The sequence below is a fragment of the Salvia splendens genome, chromosome 9 (assembly GCF_004379255.2).
Source record: "Salvia splendens isolate huo1 chromosome 9, SspV2, whole genome shotgun sequence".
NCBI lineage: Eukaryota > Viridiplantae > Streptophyta > Magnoliopsida > Lamiales > Lamiaceae > Salvia > Salvia splendens.
The window spans coordinates 34,900,334-34,915,460 of record NC_056040.1 but is presented as its reverse complement, the minus strand read 5'-3'; the positions used below and the strand labels follow the sequence as shown (position 1 = coordinate 34,915,460).

General features: G+C 43.1%; 1 protein-coding gene and 1 pseudogene across 1 annotated transcript; both read left to right on the top strand.

The window, feature by feature from the left end:
* The first annotated feature begins 923 nt into the window (after window positions 1–923).
* On the top strand, window positions 924–11,021 carry LOC121747621 (annotated as a pseudogene).
* A 1,929-nt stretch (window positions 11,022–12,950) lies between these two features.
* Window positions 12,951–14,626, top strand: LOC121748809 (40S ribosomal protein S2-4-like). The gene is made up of 2 exons (XM_042143341.1): window positions 12,951–13,656; window positions 14,326–14,626. The coding sequence occupies exons 1-2, from the start codon at window positions 12,997–12,999 to the stop codon at window positions 14,479–14,481; spliced, it is 816 nt and encodes a 271-aa protein (XP_041999275.1). The 5' UTR covers window positions 12,951–12,996; the 3' UTR covers window positions 14,482–14,626.
* The last annotated feature ends 501 nt before the right edge of the window (window positions 14,627–15,127 follow it).

The window sequence follows — 15,127 nt, the reverse complement described above, 5'->3', positions numbered from 1 at the left end:
GATCGGTGTGTACGCCATCAAAAGTACATCACCTTCTTCTTCATCTATCTCTGCATAATTCGCCTTACCCTCCATCGGACATTCATATTGAAAATGTCCGAGCTTATGACATCGGAAGCATTCCACTGTTGCTTTGTTAAACCTTCCTCTTCCTTGGCTAAACCCTCTTCCTCTGTCTCTGCCACCTCGATATTCATGAGAGACTTTGAGCACCTGCTCCTCTGCTACATTGCTCGGCTTTCTCATTTTCTGCTCATGTACTAGTAATGAGCTCTGCAAAGTATCGACTGATAGGCTGTCAATATCTTTGGATTCTTCAATTGAACACACTATGTAATTGAAGTTTTCGGTTAAGGTACGCAAGATTTTTTCCACAATCTTGACATCTTGCATATCATCACCGTTATTTCTCATATCATTGGCCACCATCATCACCCTTGTGAAGTAATTGGAGATGGATTCTCCATTCTTCATCTCTAGCAATTCAAACGTTCTCCTCAATGTCTGCAATTGTGCACGCTTTACTCGTGCATTTCCTTGATACTTAGTCTTCATTGAATCCCACAGCTGCTTTGAGGTTTCTTTCAAGGTGATTGTCTTAAGAATTGATTTGTCAATAGCACTGAACAAATAATTCTTAGCCTTTAGATCTTTTAATCTTGCATCAGCAAGAGTCTTCTTCTGTGCTTCGGTCAGCACTTCTTCATTGACAGGTTCTTCAACTCCATCTTTCACCACATCGAAGTACTCCTTTGATCTGAGAAGATTCTCCATGAGAAGGCTCCAATGATCGTAATCCCCATCGAATTTTGGTATGCTCGGTTGTGCAAAATTGCTCGATTCTCCCATCTCACTCGCTGTGTTTGCACACTTTCTCTCACTTTATATTGCTGGCTCTGATACCAGATTTGTTGGTTCTGAGATCAAACAATACTTGACAAAAGCTGAATAAGCTTCGATAATTTTAATAGCAGTAGGAAATGGCTTTAAATAGCCTAACAAAGAAGACAAAGTCTTCTGTACAACTGACACAAGAAAAATAAGGAAACAGAGCATAAAAATCTCAAACAACTTCTTGACTCCAACAGACTCCGACATCTTTGGAGCATTATTCTTGACCAGCGCGACTGATTCAAATCCAACATGCCATTCAGTTATTGAGTGAAAATTTGGGCAGAAAAGTGGCAGTCTTGTATAGATAGATATAGATTAAGGATCTGGAAGTTGCTCCAATGGCGAAGAAACGCAAAACTCCTTCGTCTCTGCATACGAATGAACATAAACAAGCAGTAGTTCGTGAAGAAGCAAAAGTCTTAGAAAAAGAGGAGGAGGAAGAAGAAGAAGAATCTTTTTCAGCCGAAGATGAAGAAGAAGAAGGAGAGGATGAGACATCAAAGCAAGAAGCGCTCCAGCAATTATTGGAACCTTTTGGAAAATCCCAAATCATAGACCTTCTCAAAGAAGCGGCGGTGAAGGACCCTAAACTCCTCCCTAAAATTGTGCAGAAGGCAGATTCTGACCCCGCCCACCGCAAAATATTTGTTTTCGGGCTCGGTTGGGATGCCACCACCGAACAGCTCGTCCAGGCATTCAAGTCCTTCGGCGAAATCGAAGAGAGCAAGTTAATCACCGATAAGAACACTGGGCGTGCCAAAGGATACGCCTTCGTGATGTTCAAGACGCGAGCCGCAGCGAAGAAGGCTCTCAAAGTTCCCCAGAAGAGGATCGGGAACAGGACTGTCACGTGCCAGCTGGCGGCGATTGGTGCCTCTGCTGGAACAGTGGTAGCCGAGGGAGGAAATAATAGGATAATGTATGTGGCAAATGTAGCGCCCCATGTAAACTTCGAGAAGCTCAAATCGTTTTTTGGGAGGTTTGGAGAGATCGAGGAAGGACCATTAAGGGTGGATCCTGTTACAAATAAGTTCAAAGGATTTGCCATTATAACTTACAAGTCAACGGAAGGTTACAAGAAAGCGATGGAGGAGCCAATTAAGGTGGTTGAGAATTGTCAATTGCATTGCAAGAAATTTGTTGAGAATTTTGCCAACAATTCGTCTGGGCAGACTAGTAACAGTAGTGTGAACCCTGCGGCTACTGATGTTAACTACAGTAATTTGGGGATGAACACAGGTATGTTGGGAGCAAATTTGAATGCGGGCGGGTTTTTTATGGCGCAGAATCCAGGGAAGGGATTGGATTGGCAGGGAATGCCTTATTAGCAGCAGGGTATGATCAAGCATGTTTAGCTGCTTCAATATTTGGTGCATCAATGAGTGGTAACTATGGGATCAATAGCATAAGTCCTACAGTGATGGGCCGCTATGGGGCGCAAGAAGCTTACAATGGATTGAGAATGTACCAGAATTCGCAGACAGGGTTATCATCTATAGGCAGAATGGGAACAGCAACCACAGCTACCACAGAAACAAAGGTTCCTACAAGTGGTGGATCTGCATCAACAACGTTCTCATCGTATTTCAACCGATAGGTAAGATATGTGAAATTACATGTCAATTCGTTTATAGCTTCAGTGTTGCTACTTGCTCTGTTTATGTGCTTATTTAATGCTTATGGCACTCTTGTGTAGGTACTTGGTATAAATTGCCATATTAGTCATAAAATGTATGAGCATGAACTTAGGTTTTGCTGTTATTACTTTATTCTGTTTGCTGTTGGTGTAGCATGCTCTGCATCAGTTTCAAGCTTTGAAAAGGCCCCTATTGATGGGGTACGGACTAAACAAGCCCAACAGCACCAACGGCCCATCAGCCCAAAGCCCAAGGAAGAGTATGAGTTCGGCATTACCAAAGAGTTCGGCCTCAGCCTACAGCTCGGTAAAAGCCAACCAATCAAGCTCTGCTCTCAAGTCGGCATCAAGCTCCCAGATCGGCAACCAAAGCAGTTCGGTCTCAGTAAGAGTTCGGCCTCAGCCTACAGCTCGGCAAAAGCCAACCAATCAAGCTCTGCTCTCAGGTCGGCATCAAGCTCTACTCTCAGATCGGCAACCAAAGCAGTTCGGTCTCAGTATTCGACCGAACAAGGAGTTAGTGGACCCATACAGGATTTCCACAACTTCCAACACACCCACTACCACGTGGTGTCAGCTCAGGCCACGATCGTAGGCCATGACCTGCGCTACATGCAGGACCTCCACGACATCCACAACCATCATTAGTGGTGATGCAAGCCACGATCTTAGTTCAATGTATAAATAGAACTTAGATCAGGTAGAAAAAGGTTAAGCTCTCTAGAGATAAAATACCATATAGCAAGTCTGTGTTGTAAGCTGTAATCCCAGATCAAGCAATACAATCTTGCCCTCCCTTCTTCCCGTGGACGTAGATTTACTTCAGTAAATCGAACCACGTAAATCTCTGTGTCGTGATCTGTATTCTCTACCAGCATTTACAAACGCCAGAAATTCGCGGATTCATCACTGGCGCCGTCTGTGGGAAGCAGAGAACCAAATTTGTGATAAAGCGAATTTTTGACCCTTTTTCCACCCCAAAAAAAAATGCATACCAGATCACACACTACCCGTAATACCGTTCGTGAAAACCATGAGGAAGCTAGTCCAGCCCGCAGGTCCGGAAAACAGCCTCGGGAGACATCTACTTCCAGTTTTCACGATGAAGGAACAAGCCGCTCAAAAGGTCCACACACCGAGTCTTCCCAGCAGCCTGATTTGAATGAGGCTGTCAAGCTGTTCTTGGCTGAGAAGCAGGATGAGTTCTTAGCCTTCCTGCAAAAGAGCCAAGAGCCGAAGACGAAAACGGTGGATTCTCCTTCCTCATCCAGACATGAAAGTCGCTACCGCAGTAGTGCCGTGTCTTCCAGGAAGAAGAATCCTCAACCCCGACATGTTCCTGTTCCTCCTCGGTACCGGAATCACAGGAGAACTCCATCTCCTCCATACCGAAGAGGTGTCGGGTTCGCCATGTACGGAGCATTGAAGACTCCGTTCTCGGACGATATCACCCGAACTTCCTTGCCACAGAACTACCGAACTCCGTCAATGACTTATGACGGGTTGGTGGATCCTCATGACTTCCTGGGACGCTATCAGTATAATATGGCGAACCAGGGTCTCAATGAGGTCCATATGTGCAAGCTGTTCCCCGAGCTGCTCATCGGGAACGCCAGAAGGTGGTTCGACAGCCTTCCTCAAGGCAGCATTAGATCCTACCGAGATCTAATGGATGCTTTCCACAGGAGGTTCTTTCAGAAAGCGGAAGCCCGGATTACTTCGGCTCAGCTGCTTTCTATACGTCAAGGTCGCGACGAAAAGATCAGCGACTTCCTGACGAGATTCCATAAGGAATGCCTACAAGTAGATAATCTCAATGATCTACTTGTCATTTCGGCATTCCAAAACGGAATCCTACCCGGAGCTCTCTACAGAAAGCTCGTGGAATGCAGTCCGCAAACAGCTCAAGAGATGTGGGACATTGCGGACCAGTTTTCTCGTGCCGATGAGGCAGACCGTCGAAAACGGTCTTTAGACAGCTCATCTAGAGAAGACAAAAGGAAGCCCGATCATAGCGATCAGAGGCTTCCTCGCCGAACACCTTCCCCACCAAAGGAGGGATAGCGGTCGTCCGAGGTGATAAAAAAAGCAAGTGTTTGCAGATTGCGCCTAAAAGTGCCGAGCAATCAGATCGGCACCATCAAGCACAGCAATCACTGCTGCCGGAGTCAAAGGCAGGCGAAATGACCGAAGTCACACCGGCACTGAAGCCGAACTCGATGGAGTACGGCACTGAAGCCGTGATTCCGGTTGAGATCGGCATACCCAGTCCCCGAACTCTTAATTTCTCAGCAGAACTGAATGAGGACGGACTGAGAGCCGAACTAGATCTTGCCGAAGAAAGAAGAGAATTGGCCTGCATAAAAGCAGCCAAGTACAAGGAGCAAGTAGCCCGGTATTATAACCAAAGGGTGAAAAAGCTGCAATTTCAAGTGGGAGATCTCGTCTTGAGAAACAACGAAGTAAGCCGAGCAGAAAAGCTGGGCGAACTCGAACCCACATGGGAAGGTCCATATCGGGTGTCAGAAGTCCTCGGCAAAGGGTCTTACAAATTGACTCACGTGTCAGGAGCACAAGTACCCCGAACATGGTACGTTTCCAACCTCAAAAAGTTCCATTTGTAAGAGACAGTCCGGTCAGTCAGTCTTGAGTTCTGTTCGGTCAATGTGCTTTCTTTGGTTTGCTTGGTCTTTGTTTGTCTCTGTGCGTTTTATCTGTGCGTTTTGTCTGTCTATGTGCGTGTCGTCTCTTACAAATGTTACTGAGGTATCTTGTTCTTCGAAGGCTGATCCCCTTCTTAGAACATACACGAGCCAACGATTGTGAGTCAAAGCTTCTAAAGAGGATACAAGACCACAATTCAGCTTAAACAAGCAGTTCGTCTGAAACGAACTGCAATAAGCCAACGATTGTGAGTCAAAGCTTCTAAAGAGGATACAAGACCACAATTCAGCTTAACAAGCAGTCCGTCTGAAACGAACTGCAACAAGCCAACGATTGTGAGTCCAAGCTTCTCAGGAAGATACAAGACCACAATTCGGCTTAAGAAGTAAGCACTTCGTCTGAAACGAACTGCAATAAGGGAAAGTCCGATCCACGCGATAAACCTCGCCGAATTAGGACGACCAAGTTCGGTCAAAGAAGTTTACCTCATAAGACCGATGACGACCATGTCTAGTCAAAGAGGTTTACTGCATAAGATCACTTCGGTTAACTGGGAAAGTCCGATCCACGCGATAAAACTCGCCGAATTAGGACAAGGGAAAGTTCGATCCCGGCGACAAAAATCGCCAAATTAGAACACAAAGACGAGTCCGGTCAAAGATGTTTATTTCATCAGACCAAAGACGAGTCCGGTCAAAGATGTTTATTTCATCAGACCAAAGACGAGTCCGATCAAAGATGTTTATTTCATCAGACCAAAGACGAGTCCGGTCAAAGATGTTTATTTCATCAGACCAAAGACGAGTCCGGTCAAAGATGTTTATTTCATCAGACCAAAGACGAGTCCGGTCAAAGATGTTTATTTCATCAGACCAAAGACGAGTCCGGTCAAAGAAGTTTACTTCATAAGACCAAGGACCAAGTCCGGTCAAAAAAGTTTACTTCATAAGACCGAGGACAAGTACGATGAAATTTTTTCGCTAAGCTGTAAATACAGTGTTAGAAGCGAAAACAAAATTTCATTTTTCAAATCTTGTTCGGCATACAACTCCGCTACCCTACAAAATGGCGTTACGCTATTACAAAGGACTATTCTACTGTCCAGGGTTGCTGAAGTTAAGCCACCTATTCACAAAATCCTCTGGAAGCCGAGTTCGGTTGTTCCGAGCAGATGAAGAATAAGCAGGTCGACGAGACGCTATCCTCGACCCAACGCCTCTTCCCCGAGCCCGAGAAGTCCTAACACCTCGGCGATGAAGAGTCTCTGCAATAAGCATCTGCTGATCTTGCTCGCTCATAGTCACAACTCCTCGGCGAATTTCAGTCCGTCCCTGTCTTGACGATTCCGGTTGCTCCTGAGCCCGTTCTCGTCTTGACGTTTCCGGCTGATCCGGAGTTCGTTGTTGACTTGGAGTAGGATTTTGAACAAGGGAACCAGAGGCTTGATCTGGAGTGCGAGCATCTGTTGGCGGGAAATGCCTAAGGAACCTCTCGATTGCGGGACGCCGGGAAAGAATGATGTCGTACCGAGAAGCCCAGCGCCGTAATGATTTCACAACTTGTTGGCAAGCCGAGCTCTCCAGCGCATTGTTCCTCCGGAGTACATGATATTCCTCCCACAGTTCGTCAACTCGACTCTGAACATCTGATATGGTCACTCCCCCGCGCACACGGATGTAATCCTCGTACGCAGTCCTCTCAGCAATGGTCGTATTCAGCTCGGCCTCCAGATCCTTCTTATCGGACTCTAAGTCCTTATTATCGGCCTCCAGCTTCACTAAACGAGCCAGAAGCTCGTCATTCTTCGTCTGATCGGCTATAGCTCTTTTCTCAGCTTCGTCTAAAGCCGAAGAGTACAGCCGTTTCCAGTGAAGTATCTCCATCTCCTTGAGTACAAAGCAGCTATATTAGTTCGGCAGCTGTACCGAGCAGATAGTAAAATACAACAGGAATAAAGGCGAGTACGAAAAGCTATACGAAGACAAGTGTAGAGAATTTTTCATTCACAAGGAAAATTTTTTACACTAGGAGGGCTTCAAGGCCACTGTACAAGGAAGAAACTAGACTAAGAGAAGGGAGACGAAATCATACTCCGCCAGCTTCGTCTCCGGCTCCTTGGTCTGGTTCAGCTTCTTTCTCCTGAGCTACCTCAGCCTCGGCCTCGCATCCTGCCGGCCTCGCCTCCGCCTCCTGATCGGCTTCCTTCTCCGGATGCCCGGCCCGCTCGACTTCGGCCTCCAGCTCCAGCGGCTCGGCCTCACCCTCTCCGTTGTAAGTCGAAGCGGGTGAAACGGGTCCCACGGAGGCAAAGATAGCCTCCAGGTTCTCGTCCCGATCAGCTCGACAACTCCGAACTCGGTCTGCAGAAAGCAGGACCGAGGATGAAGCGAGCTCCTCAAGGAGCGGCAGATTCTGAAGCCGAGCTGCTATCTCTCGGCTGTACAGAGGCAGCACGACGTCGGCCCCCTGCTCGCCCTTATCGGTAATTAGCCTTACCAGACTACCGACAAAAGCCGAGAACTGGCTGCTCAAAAAGAGTTTCTCCGTGTAAACACGGAGAGCCTCCCCCTGGGCAGCCACGGCGGCAGCATCCCTCCGTTTCGTCTGCTCTCGCTGGATGACGAGCTGGTTTTTGGCAAACTGAGCTTCATCCTGGGCCGAAATCCTAGCAGCTCTGGCCTTCTCAAAGTTAGCCTCAGCCTGTTCGGCCCGATGACAAGCAGCCGCCAACTTCCTCTGCATCTCAGCATAGTCATTGGACGCTTTGGAGAGTTCGACGGCGACGAGCTTGGAGAGCATATCGTTCCTCTGAAAATGGATAAAGAAAAAAGTCAACAAAGGGGCCACAAAAATACAGGAAAAAAGCAAGGCCAGAAAATCAAGAAGAGAATTCACCTCGGCGAAGTCCGTGGGCCATAAAAACGGCTCACAGATATGTTCCGAAGGAGGCGCCAAGACCACGTCTTTCTCTGGCGCTCTCGGGGGTTTCTGGGCCTTCCCCTTCCCCTTTGCCGAAGTCGACTCCGGCTTCTTCGGATCCGAAGAGGTTTTTTGCCTTTTCGGAGTCCTCTCGGCATCAGACGCCGAGCTGGTGGTTTTCGGCCTCTCCGGCTCCTTGGACTCCGAAGATTTGCGGCTAGCCTTATTCAGCATGTACACTGCCAAAAAGCAAGGAAACAAGGTTAGTTTTCGCTGCTAAAGCAGTAAAGCATAAAAAAGAAATCCTCACCCTCAGTTTCTTCGTCCGAAGACGAGATATTGAACACGAGGTCGCCCTTGACGAGCTCAGTTTCCGAGTATTGTTTCCTAATCATAGGAATCTTATTGAGCTCGCCCTCGAGCTCGGCCAACGGTTCTAACCGAGGATGAGGAATCACGGACTTCGGCCCTCTCCAGGGGAAGCCCGGAGCCGCTGTCCTATTATAAAAAAAGAAGCGGTTTTGCCATTTCGGCCACTTGGTTTTGCAGAATGCCCTAAAAGGCTGTAAGGGGATCAAGTAAAACCAAGATCCCTTCCTTTTAAATTGGAAAAAATTAAGGATTGCCCGCAGAGACAGATCCTTATCTAGCCTACGGAGTTCGGCAGCAAAAGCCGACAAGTGCCTCCAAGAATTCGGAGTCACCTGACCTAAAGGGAGTTGAAAAAAATCAAGAAGCTCTACAAAAGGTGGGGGAAGAGGGAAACGAAGCCCGCATTCTAAGCAGGCTTCGTAAACGGTGGCATAACCCTCCGGCGGGTCGTTAGCCCTATGATCATCGTCGGGAACCACCGCCTTCCCCCCGGGAAGAAGATATTTTTCGTGTAGAGATATCACGGTGTCTTTACTCAAGACGCTGTGAAAGTATTCTACAGTCTTCTCTCCGGACTCTTTCCGGCTAGAAGACCCCTTGCCCCCTTTCCTACCGCTACCTAACTCGGAAGAAGAAGAAGAAGACATGGTTCTTACTCTTTGCAAAATCTGAAGAAATTCTGAAGAAATTCTTGAAAGCGGAAGGAAATTTTTACGCAAAGGAGATAGAGTGCAGAAGAAGCAGTCGCAAAAGTGCTTCAATGATGAAGAAAGGAGGTATTTATCAGATTCGGCGAAGATTTCAAAATCGTCGCACCGTTTCGAATCCCACCTTTTCGGGATTCAACGGCCGGATTTTACTGTCGCATTTAATGCAGTCACGTGCAAGGCACGTCCCCTGACGTCAGCCTCCCCCGTACCTTTATCCAGAATGCCGAAGTGACTCGCTTCGCCGAAGTGATTCACTTCGTCTTTCGGGGGGGGTAGTGATGGGGTACGGACTAAACAAGCCCAACAGCACCAACGGCCCATCAGCCCAAAGCCCAAGGAAGAGTATGAGTTCGACATTACCAAAGAGTTCGGCCTCAGCCTACAGCTCGGTAAAAGCCAACCAATCAAGCTCTGCTCTCAAGTCGGCATCAAGCTCCCAGATCGGCAACCAAAGCAGTTCGGTCTCAGTAAGAGTTCAGCCTCAGCTTACAGCTCGGCAAAAGCCAACCAATCAAGCTCTGCTCTCAGGTCGGCATCAAGCTCTACTCTCAGATCGGCAACCAAAGCAGTTCGGTCTCAGTATTCGACCGAACAAGGAGTTAGTGGACCCATACAGGATTTCCACAACTTCCAACACACCCACTACCACGTGGTGTCAGCTCAGGCCACGATCGTAGGCCATGACCTGCGCTACATGCAGGACCTCCACGACATCCACAACCATCATTAGTGGTGATGCAAGCCACGATCTTAGTTCAATGTATAAATAGAACTTAGATCAGGTAGAAAAAGGTTAAGCTCTCTAGAGATAAAATACCATATAGCAAGTCTGTGTTGTAAGCTGTAATCCCAGATCAAGCAATACAATCTTGCCCTCCCTTCTTCCCGTGGACGTAGATTTACTTCAGTAAATCGAACCACGTAAATCTCTGTGTCGTGATCTGTATTCTCTACCAGCATTTACAAACGCCAGAAATTCGCGGATTCATCACCTATTGTGATTGTTATTTATGTCACTTTTAGACACCTTGCCAATTTCTGTTAACAAGCTGTGAATTGTTCATAGCTTCTTAGGCATTTGCATGTTTTCTGGAACTGACTAAATGGCTTCCTATTTCTTCGTTAATGGGGTTGAACTTTACAAAACATGGTTTGAGCAAGATTTTCCTAAAGAATATTATACCTTTAAAACCCAAAAGAATGGTGGCTTCAAAAACTTATACGGATTATTTGATTTTGTCCTTGGACTGAGTGAACTGGTACAAATTGGCGATTCATGTGGTCTAAAATAACAATCCTAAAAATTTGACAGTACAATTCTCGCTTGGGAGGGATAGCAAACGAAGACTTGTGAATAGGGTAACATGCCTGTTATAGTCTTCTTAGTTCTTAGCAGTGTATGTATGGTACTATGGTGCTGAAACGAAAACTTAAAACTAATATTCACCATGTCAGTTGCATCTTCAATTTTGTAGTACCAGGTTTGTTGTTTTTTTGTTAGATTATCCCTACATTCACTGTGCTATAGTTTTAGGTTCTCAAACAAATCACCGTGCTTGTGTTCATGATCATTTGGCCGTCTATGATTTCTACGAGCCTCTAATTACGAAGAAACACTTTGAGATATTCATGATGAGTAATGAAAGATTATTACATGTCTGTCGGTGTTTGATTAACTTGAGACTATTCTCTTTATCAAGTGTTTGTATTATTAACTGTAATTCTTTCCCACAGGTTCATCATGTTGCTTCTCAACAAAGCTGCATTTCTGATTGATATAGCTTTTCGAACTGTCAATTTTTCAGGCCAAAATCGCCCTTGCTATCACCGTTACAGACATTAACACACCCTCTGTTGTTTGTTTGCTCACGCTGGCTTGCTATAACTTTCTTTTAGAAGATTGATTGATTTTATTTCTTTTCCTTATAATTTTCTTATAGGCAGGGATTTCTGTTATACTAAGCCACAACTTACTTCTATTCTATTAATGAGTTTTTTCAATGAAAAGGATGACTACTTGTATTGTTGGAAGTTCTCTATCTACTGCAAAATATATGCTGTGAGATGAGTAACCAAAGAGCAAATAATGCTATATTTTGTTTACACGGTGTTTTTTTTAACATATATTCGTAAATTCTATGTTTTGTTTACAAGGAGTTATTGGAGCTTCAGTTTCAATATTTTGATGGAAAACCCGCAATATATGCCAAACTCCTCATCTTATCGTACATGTTACCATTTGTATTATACTTTCTCTATCCCATTAAAAGAAATGCATTTTGTTTGAGCACGAGATCGGAAAAAAAATGTACTCTTAAGTTAAGTGGAGAAAATAAAAGGAAAAGTTATCATTTAAATCATAAGTAATTTTAGTTAATTTGCAGTTAATCTCATAACTTATAAAAGTAGGTAATTAAATAATAATATTTAAATATTTAATTGTTCTATTATTTTAAAATTTTGATGAAATTTGTTGTTGCTTTCATACTTTTCTTCATTATATTTTCATTGACCCAAATATATGATTAAAATGACAAATTTTATCAAAATTTTAATTATATGGTCGATTAAGAAATGTACAAAAATTGTGATTTAATTAGCTACTTTTATAAGTTATTGATTAAAGTCAATTAAAAGTTGTTATTTAAATGCATTTTTCCTAAAAGAAAATAAGAAAAAGAAGAAAATGGAGAGGTGAAAAAATAATAAAATAGAAGAAACAATAAAGTGGGAAAAATGATGTATAGTAAGTTAAGTGAAAAGGAAAAATAAAGTGAAAAAGAGAATAAAATGGAATGGTGGAAAAATAGCAAAGTGCAAATGTATTACTCTCGATGTCCATGAAAGTTAGTTTTATTTATGGACGATACGAGTATTAATGAGAAATGGCTAAAATAAGAGGGGTAGAAAAAATAACAAAATAGTAGAGAAAAAGTCGTAAGAGAGAAAACTTTATTTTTGGAATGAAACTATTTTTTAAGGATATCCAAAATAGTAAAATGAGATTATTTTTCATGAACGAATGGAGTATTTTGTAATAAAAAAAATGGCACGCTGAGATATTAGAGAAAGGAATGAGTCTATTTCAGTGGGAATAGGAGAAATATTTAATTTTAAAACATGCATCAAATAAATTTAATTTACATACAAAGTGGTAAAATGAATGTAAGTCATATACTCTCTCAATCCCAACTAAGTCGAATCAAAACTTTTGGATACGGAAATTAAGAAATTGTGTTGAAAAGTGAGAGAGAAGAACAAACTAGGAAATATAAAGAGAGAGTAACGTAGGTGATGAAATAAAGTTAAAATGATTGAATGTTTTGTTTTTTACCAAAAAAGATAATGACTAAATTTAGTCCGGACATACCAAAAAAAATTCTAACTCAAATTAGTTAAGATGGAGGAGTAACAAAAATCGCAATGGATGCCACACTCTCTCACTCTTCCATCTCAGTGAAAATTATAAAACTAAAAAAGTAAATTTCCAATATAATACTCTCCACATTCCATGTTAATAGAGTTATTTTTTTATTTAGAAAGTTCTAAGTTAATTAAGTCATTTCTATTTTTAGCAAAAAAAAATAATTAAAAAAAATGCCGGTATTAACAGGAGTATTTAAAATTTGATTGTCACACTGACCATAATAAAATGAGGTCCAATTACAGATAACAATGAGACGATAAAGAATGGGCCAAAGGAGTAAACCCTAAGCCCATTAGATATAGGTTTTAAATAGTATGCTAGGGTTTGAGCACACACAAATTCACATTTCTCTCTCAATCTATACCTAAAAAATCATGGCAGACAGAGGCGGAGACAGGGGCGGTTTCGGGCGCGGATTCGGCGGCCGCGGCCGCGGTGGAGATAGGGGAGGCCGTGGACGTGGACGGCGCCCTCGCCGCGAGGCTGAGGAGGAGAAGTGGGTGCCCTGCACGAAGCTCGGGCGATTGGTGAGGGACGGAAAGATCAAATCCCTTGAGCAGATCTACCTGCATTCCCTCCCAATCAAAGAATACCAAATCATAGACCTCCTCGTGGGGCCATCGCTCAAGGACGAGGTCATGAAAATCATGCCTGTCCAGAAGCAGACGCGTGCAGGGCAGAGGACCAGGTTCAAGGCATTCGTGGTCGTCGGAGATAGCAACGGCCACGTCGGATTGGGGGTAAAGTGCTCCAAGGAGGTTGCCACCGCAATCCGCGGCGCTATCATATTGGCGAAGCTGTCTGTAATTCCAGTGAGGAGAGGATACTGGGGAAACAAGATCGGAAAGGTCCACACCGTGCCTTGCAAGGTCACCGGCAAGTGTGGCTCTGTCACTGTGCGGATGGTGCCTGCTCCCCGTGGATCTGGTATTGTGGCTGCTCGTGTGCCCAAGAAGGTCCTCCAATTTGCCGGAATTGATGATGTCTTTACTTCCTCCCGTGGATCTACCAAGACTCTTGGAAACTTTGTCAAGGTGTGTTCTGCTTTGATTCTCTCCAATTTCAATTTTATTTAACTGTGTTCTGATTTAAATCACTTTCCTTTTTTCTTTTATATCTATGTACTCCCTCTGTCCCGGGCTACTCGCTCATTTCCTTTTCGGCTCGGAGATTGTGTATAGGAAAGTCAAAAATGACGGCTGTAGGTGAAATTTTTTACTAAAAATGGAAAGAGTGCAAGTAACTTGGGACGCCCAAAAAGGAAATAAGTGCGAGTAGTGCGGGACGGAGGGAGTATTTTGTTATTTTTTCTCTATATTGTGCCTAACCTATTATGTGTTGTTTCATTTGTACCTTTATTTCTTTGATTGATTGATTGATGAAATTGAGCTAATTCTCAAGTTTAGACACTCTAATTGTTTTCGTTCACTTAATGGGTTGAATGCATTGTGTTTTTATTTTTGTTGATGCGTTTTTAAATCAAATCTGTTGCTGTGGTTTATTTTATGTTTATGTTTTGATCAAAACATGCTACTGTTTATCATAGTAGTAGTATTGTTTTTATGGTTTGTGATAAAATTTATGTTAAGCTTATCAACATAACTTCTTACATATTGGTCAATGAACACACTCTTTGGAATACATGTTCATGTATTCTACTTTGTTCTTCACTGTAGATTACTGATAAAGATTGTTAATTGCAGGCAACTTTTGATTGTCTGCTGAAGACATATGGGTTCTTAACTCCAGATTTCTGGAGGGAGACTAGATTCACAAAATCCCCATTCCAAGAGTATACCGACCTGTTGGCTAAGCCCACAGCCAAGATTGTCCATGTTGTTGACGATGTTGATGCTTGATCCTCTAGTCTTTTATATAGACTATTACTTCAAATTTTGTCTTTTTTGGTTTGATTGTTAAATCAACTGTGTTGCCAAGTTTCTTATCCTGAACTGCTTAAAATGTTTGTTTCTCTTCTTAATCAACCTACTTTTCTACACTAAATCTTTCCTGTTTTGAATGTCCGAGTATTTTGCTACTCCCTCTGTTACCTATTGAGTCATTTTTATTTTTAGCAAAAAGTAATTTTTCCTTTATTTTATTCTCTTTTCATCTCTTACTTTTTTTTCAACATCCATTTAACACACTATTCTTTAATTACGTGCTGAGAAGAAATGTTTCTATTAACATGGAATGGAGAGAGTATAATTGAAAGGTTTAGAAGATTATTTTTCAGAACACTTCATAGACTTGGAATGTGTTTGAATTGGTAGATAGGCATATTTAGGAACTCAATCTAGTGTTTGATTTGGTGGTCATGTGTGGCTTGCTCAATGGGTAAGGGTTCGCTGAGTTAAGGCTGAAAATGATTGTTTTATTATTATGAAAAATCAAGTAATAGAAATATGTGACACGCTACTTTAATTTTAGATTGTCTAAACTTACTAATATAGTCCTTATTCTTTGAAATATATATTATAATTTCTTACTATAATGTGGTTTAAA

Excerpts from the sequence above, each read along its gene's own strand:
- LOC121748809 (XM_042143341.1), top strand. The coding sequence starts at position 12,997 with ATGGCAGACAGAGGCGGAGACAGGGGCGGTTTCGGGCGCGGATTCGGC. Across the intron at positions 13,657-14,325 it reads CTCTTGGAAACTTTGTCAAG|GCAACTTTTGATTGTCTGCT; the intron begins GTGTGTTCTGCT and ends TGTTAATTGCAG.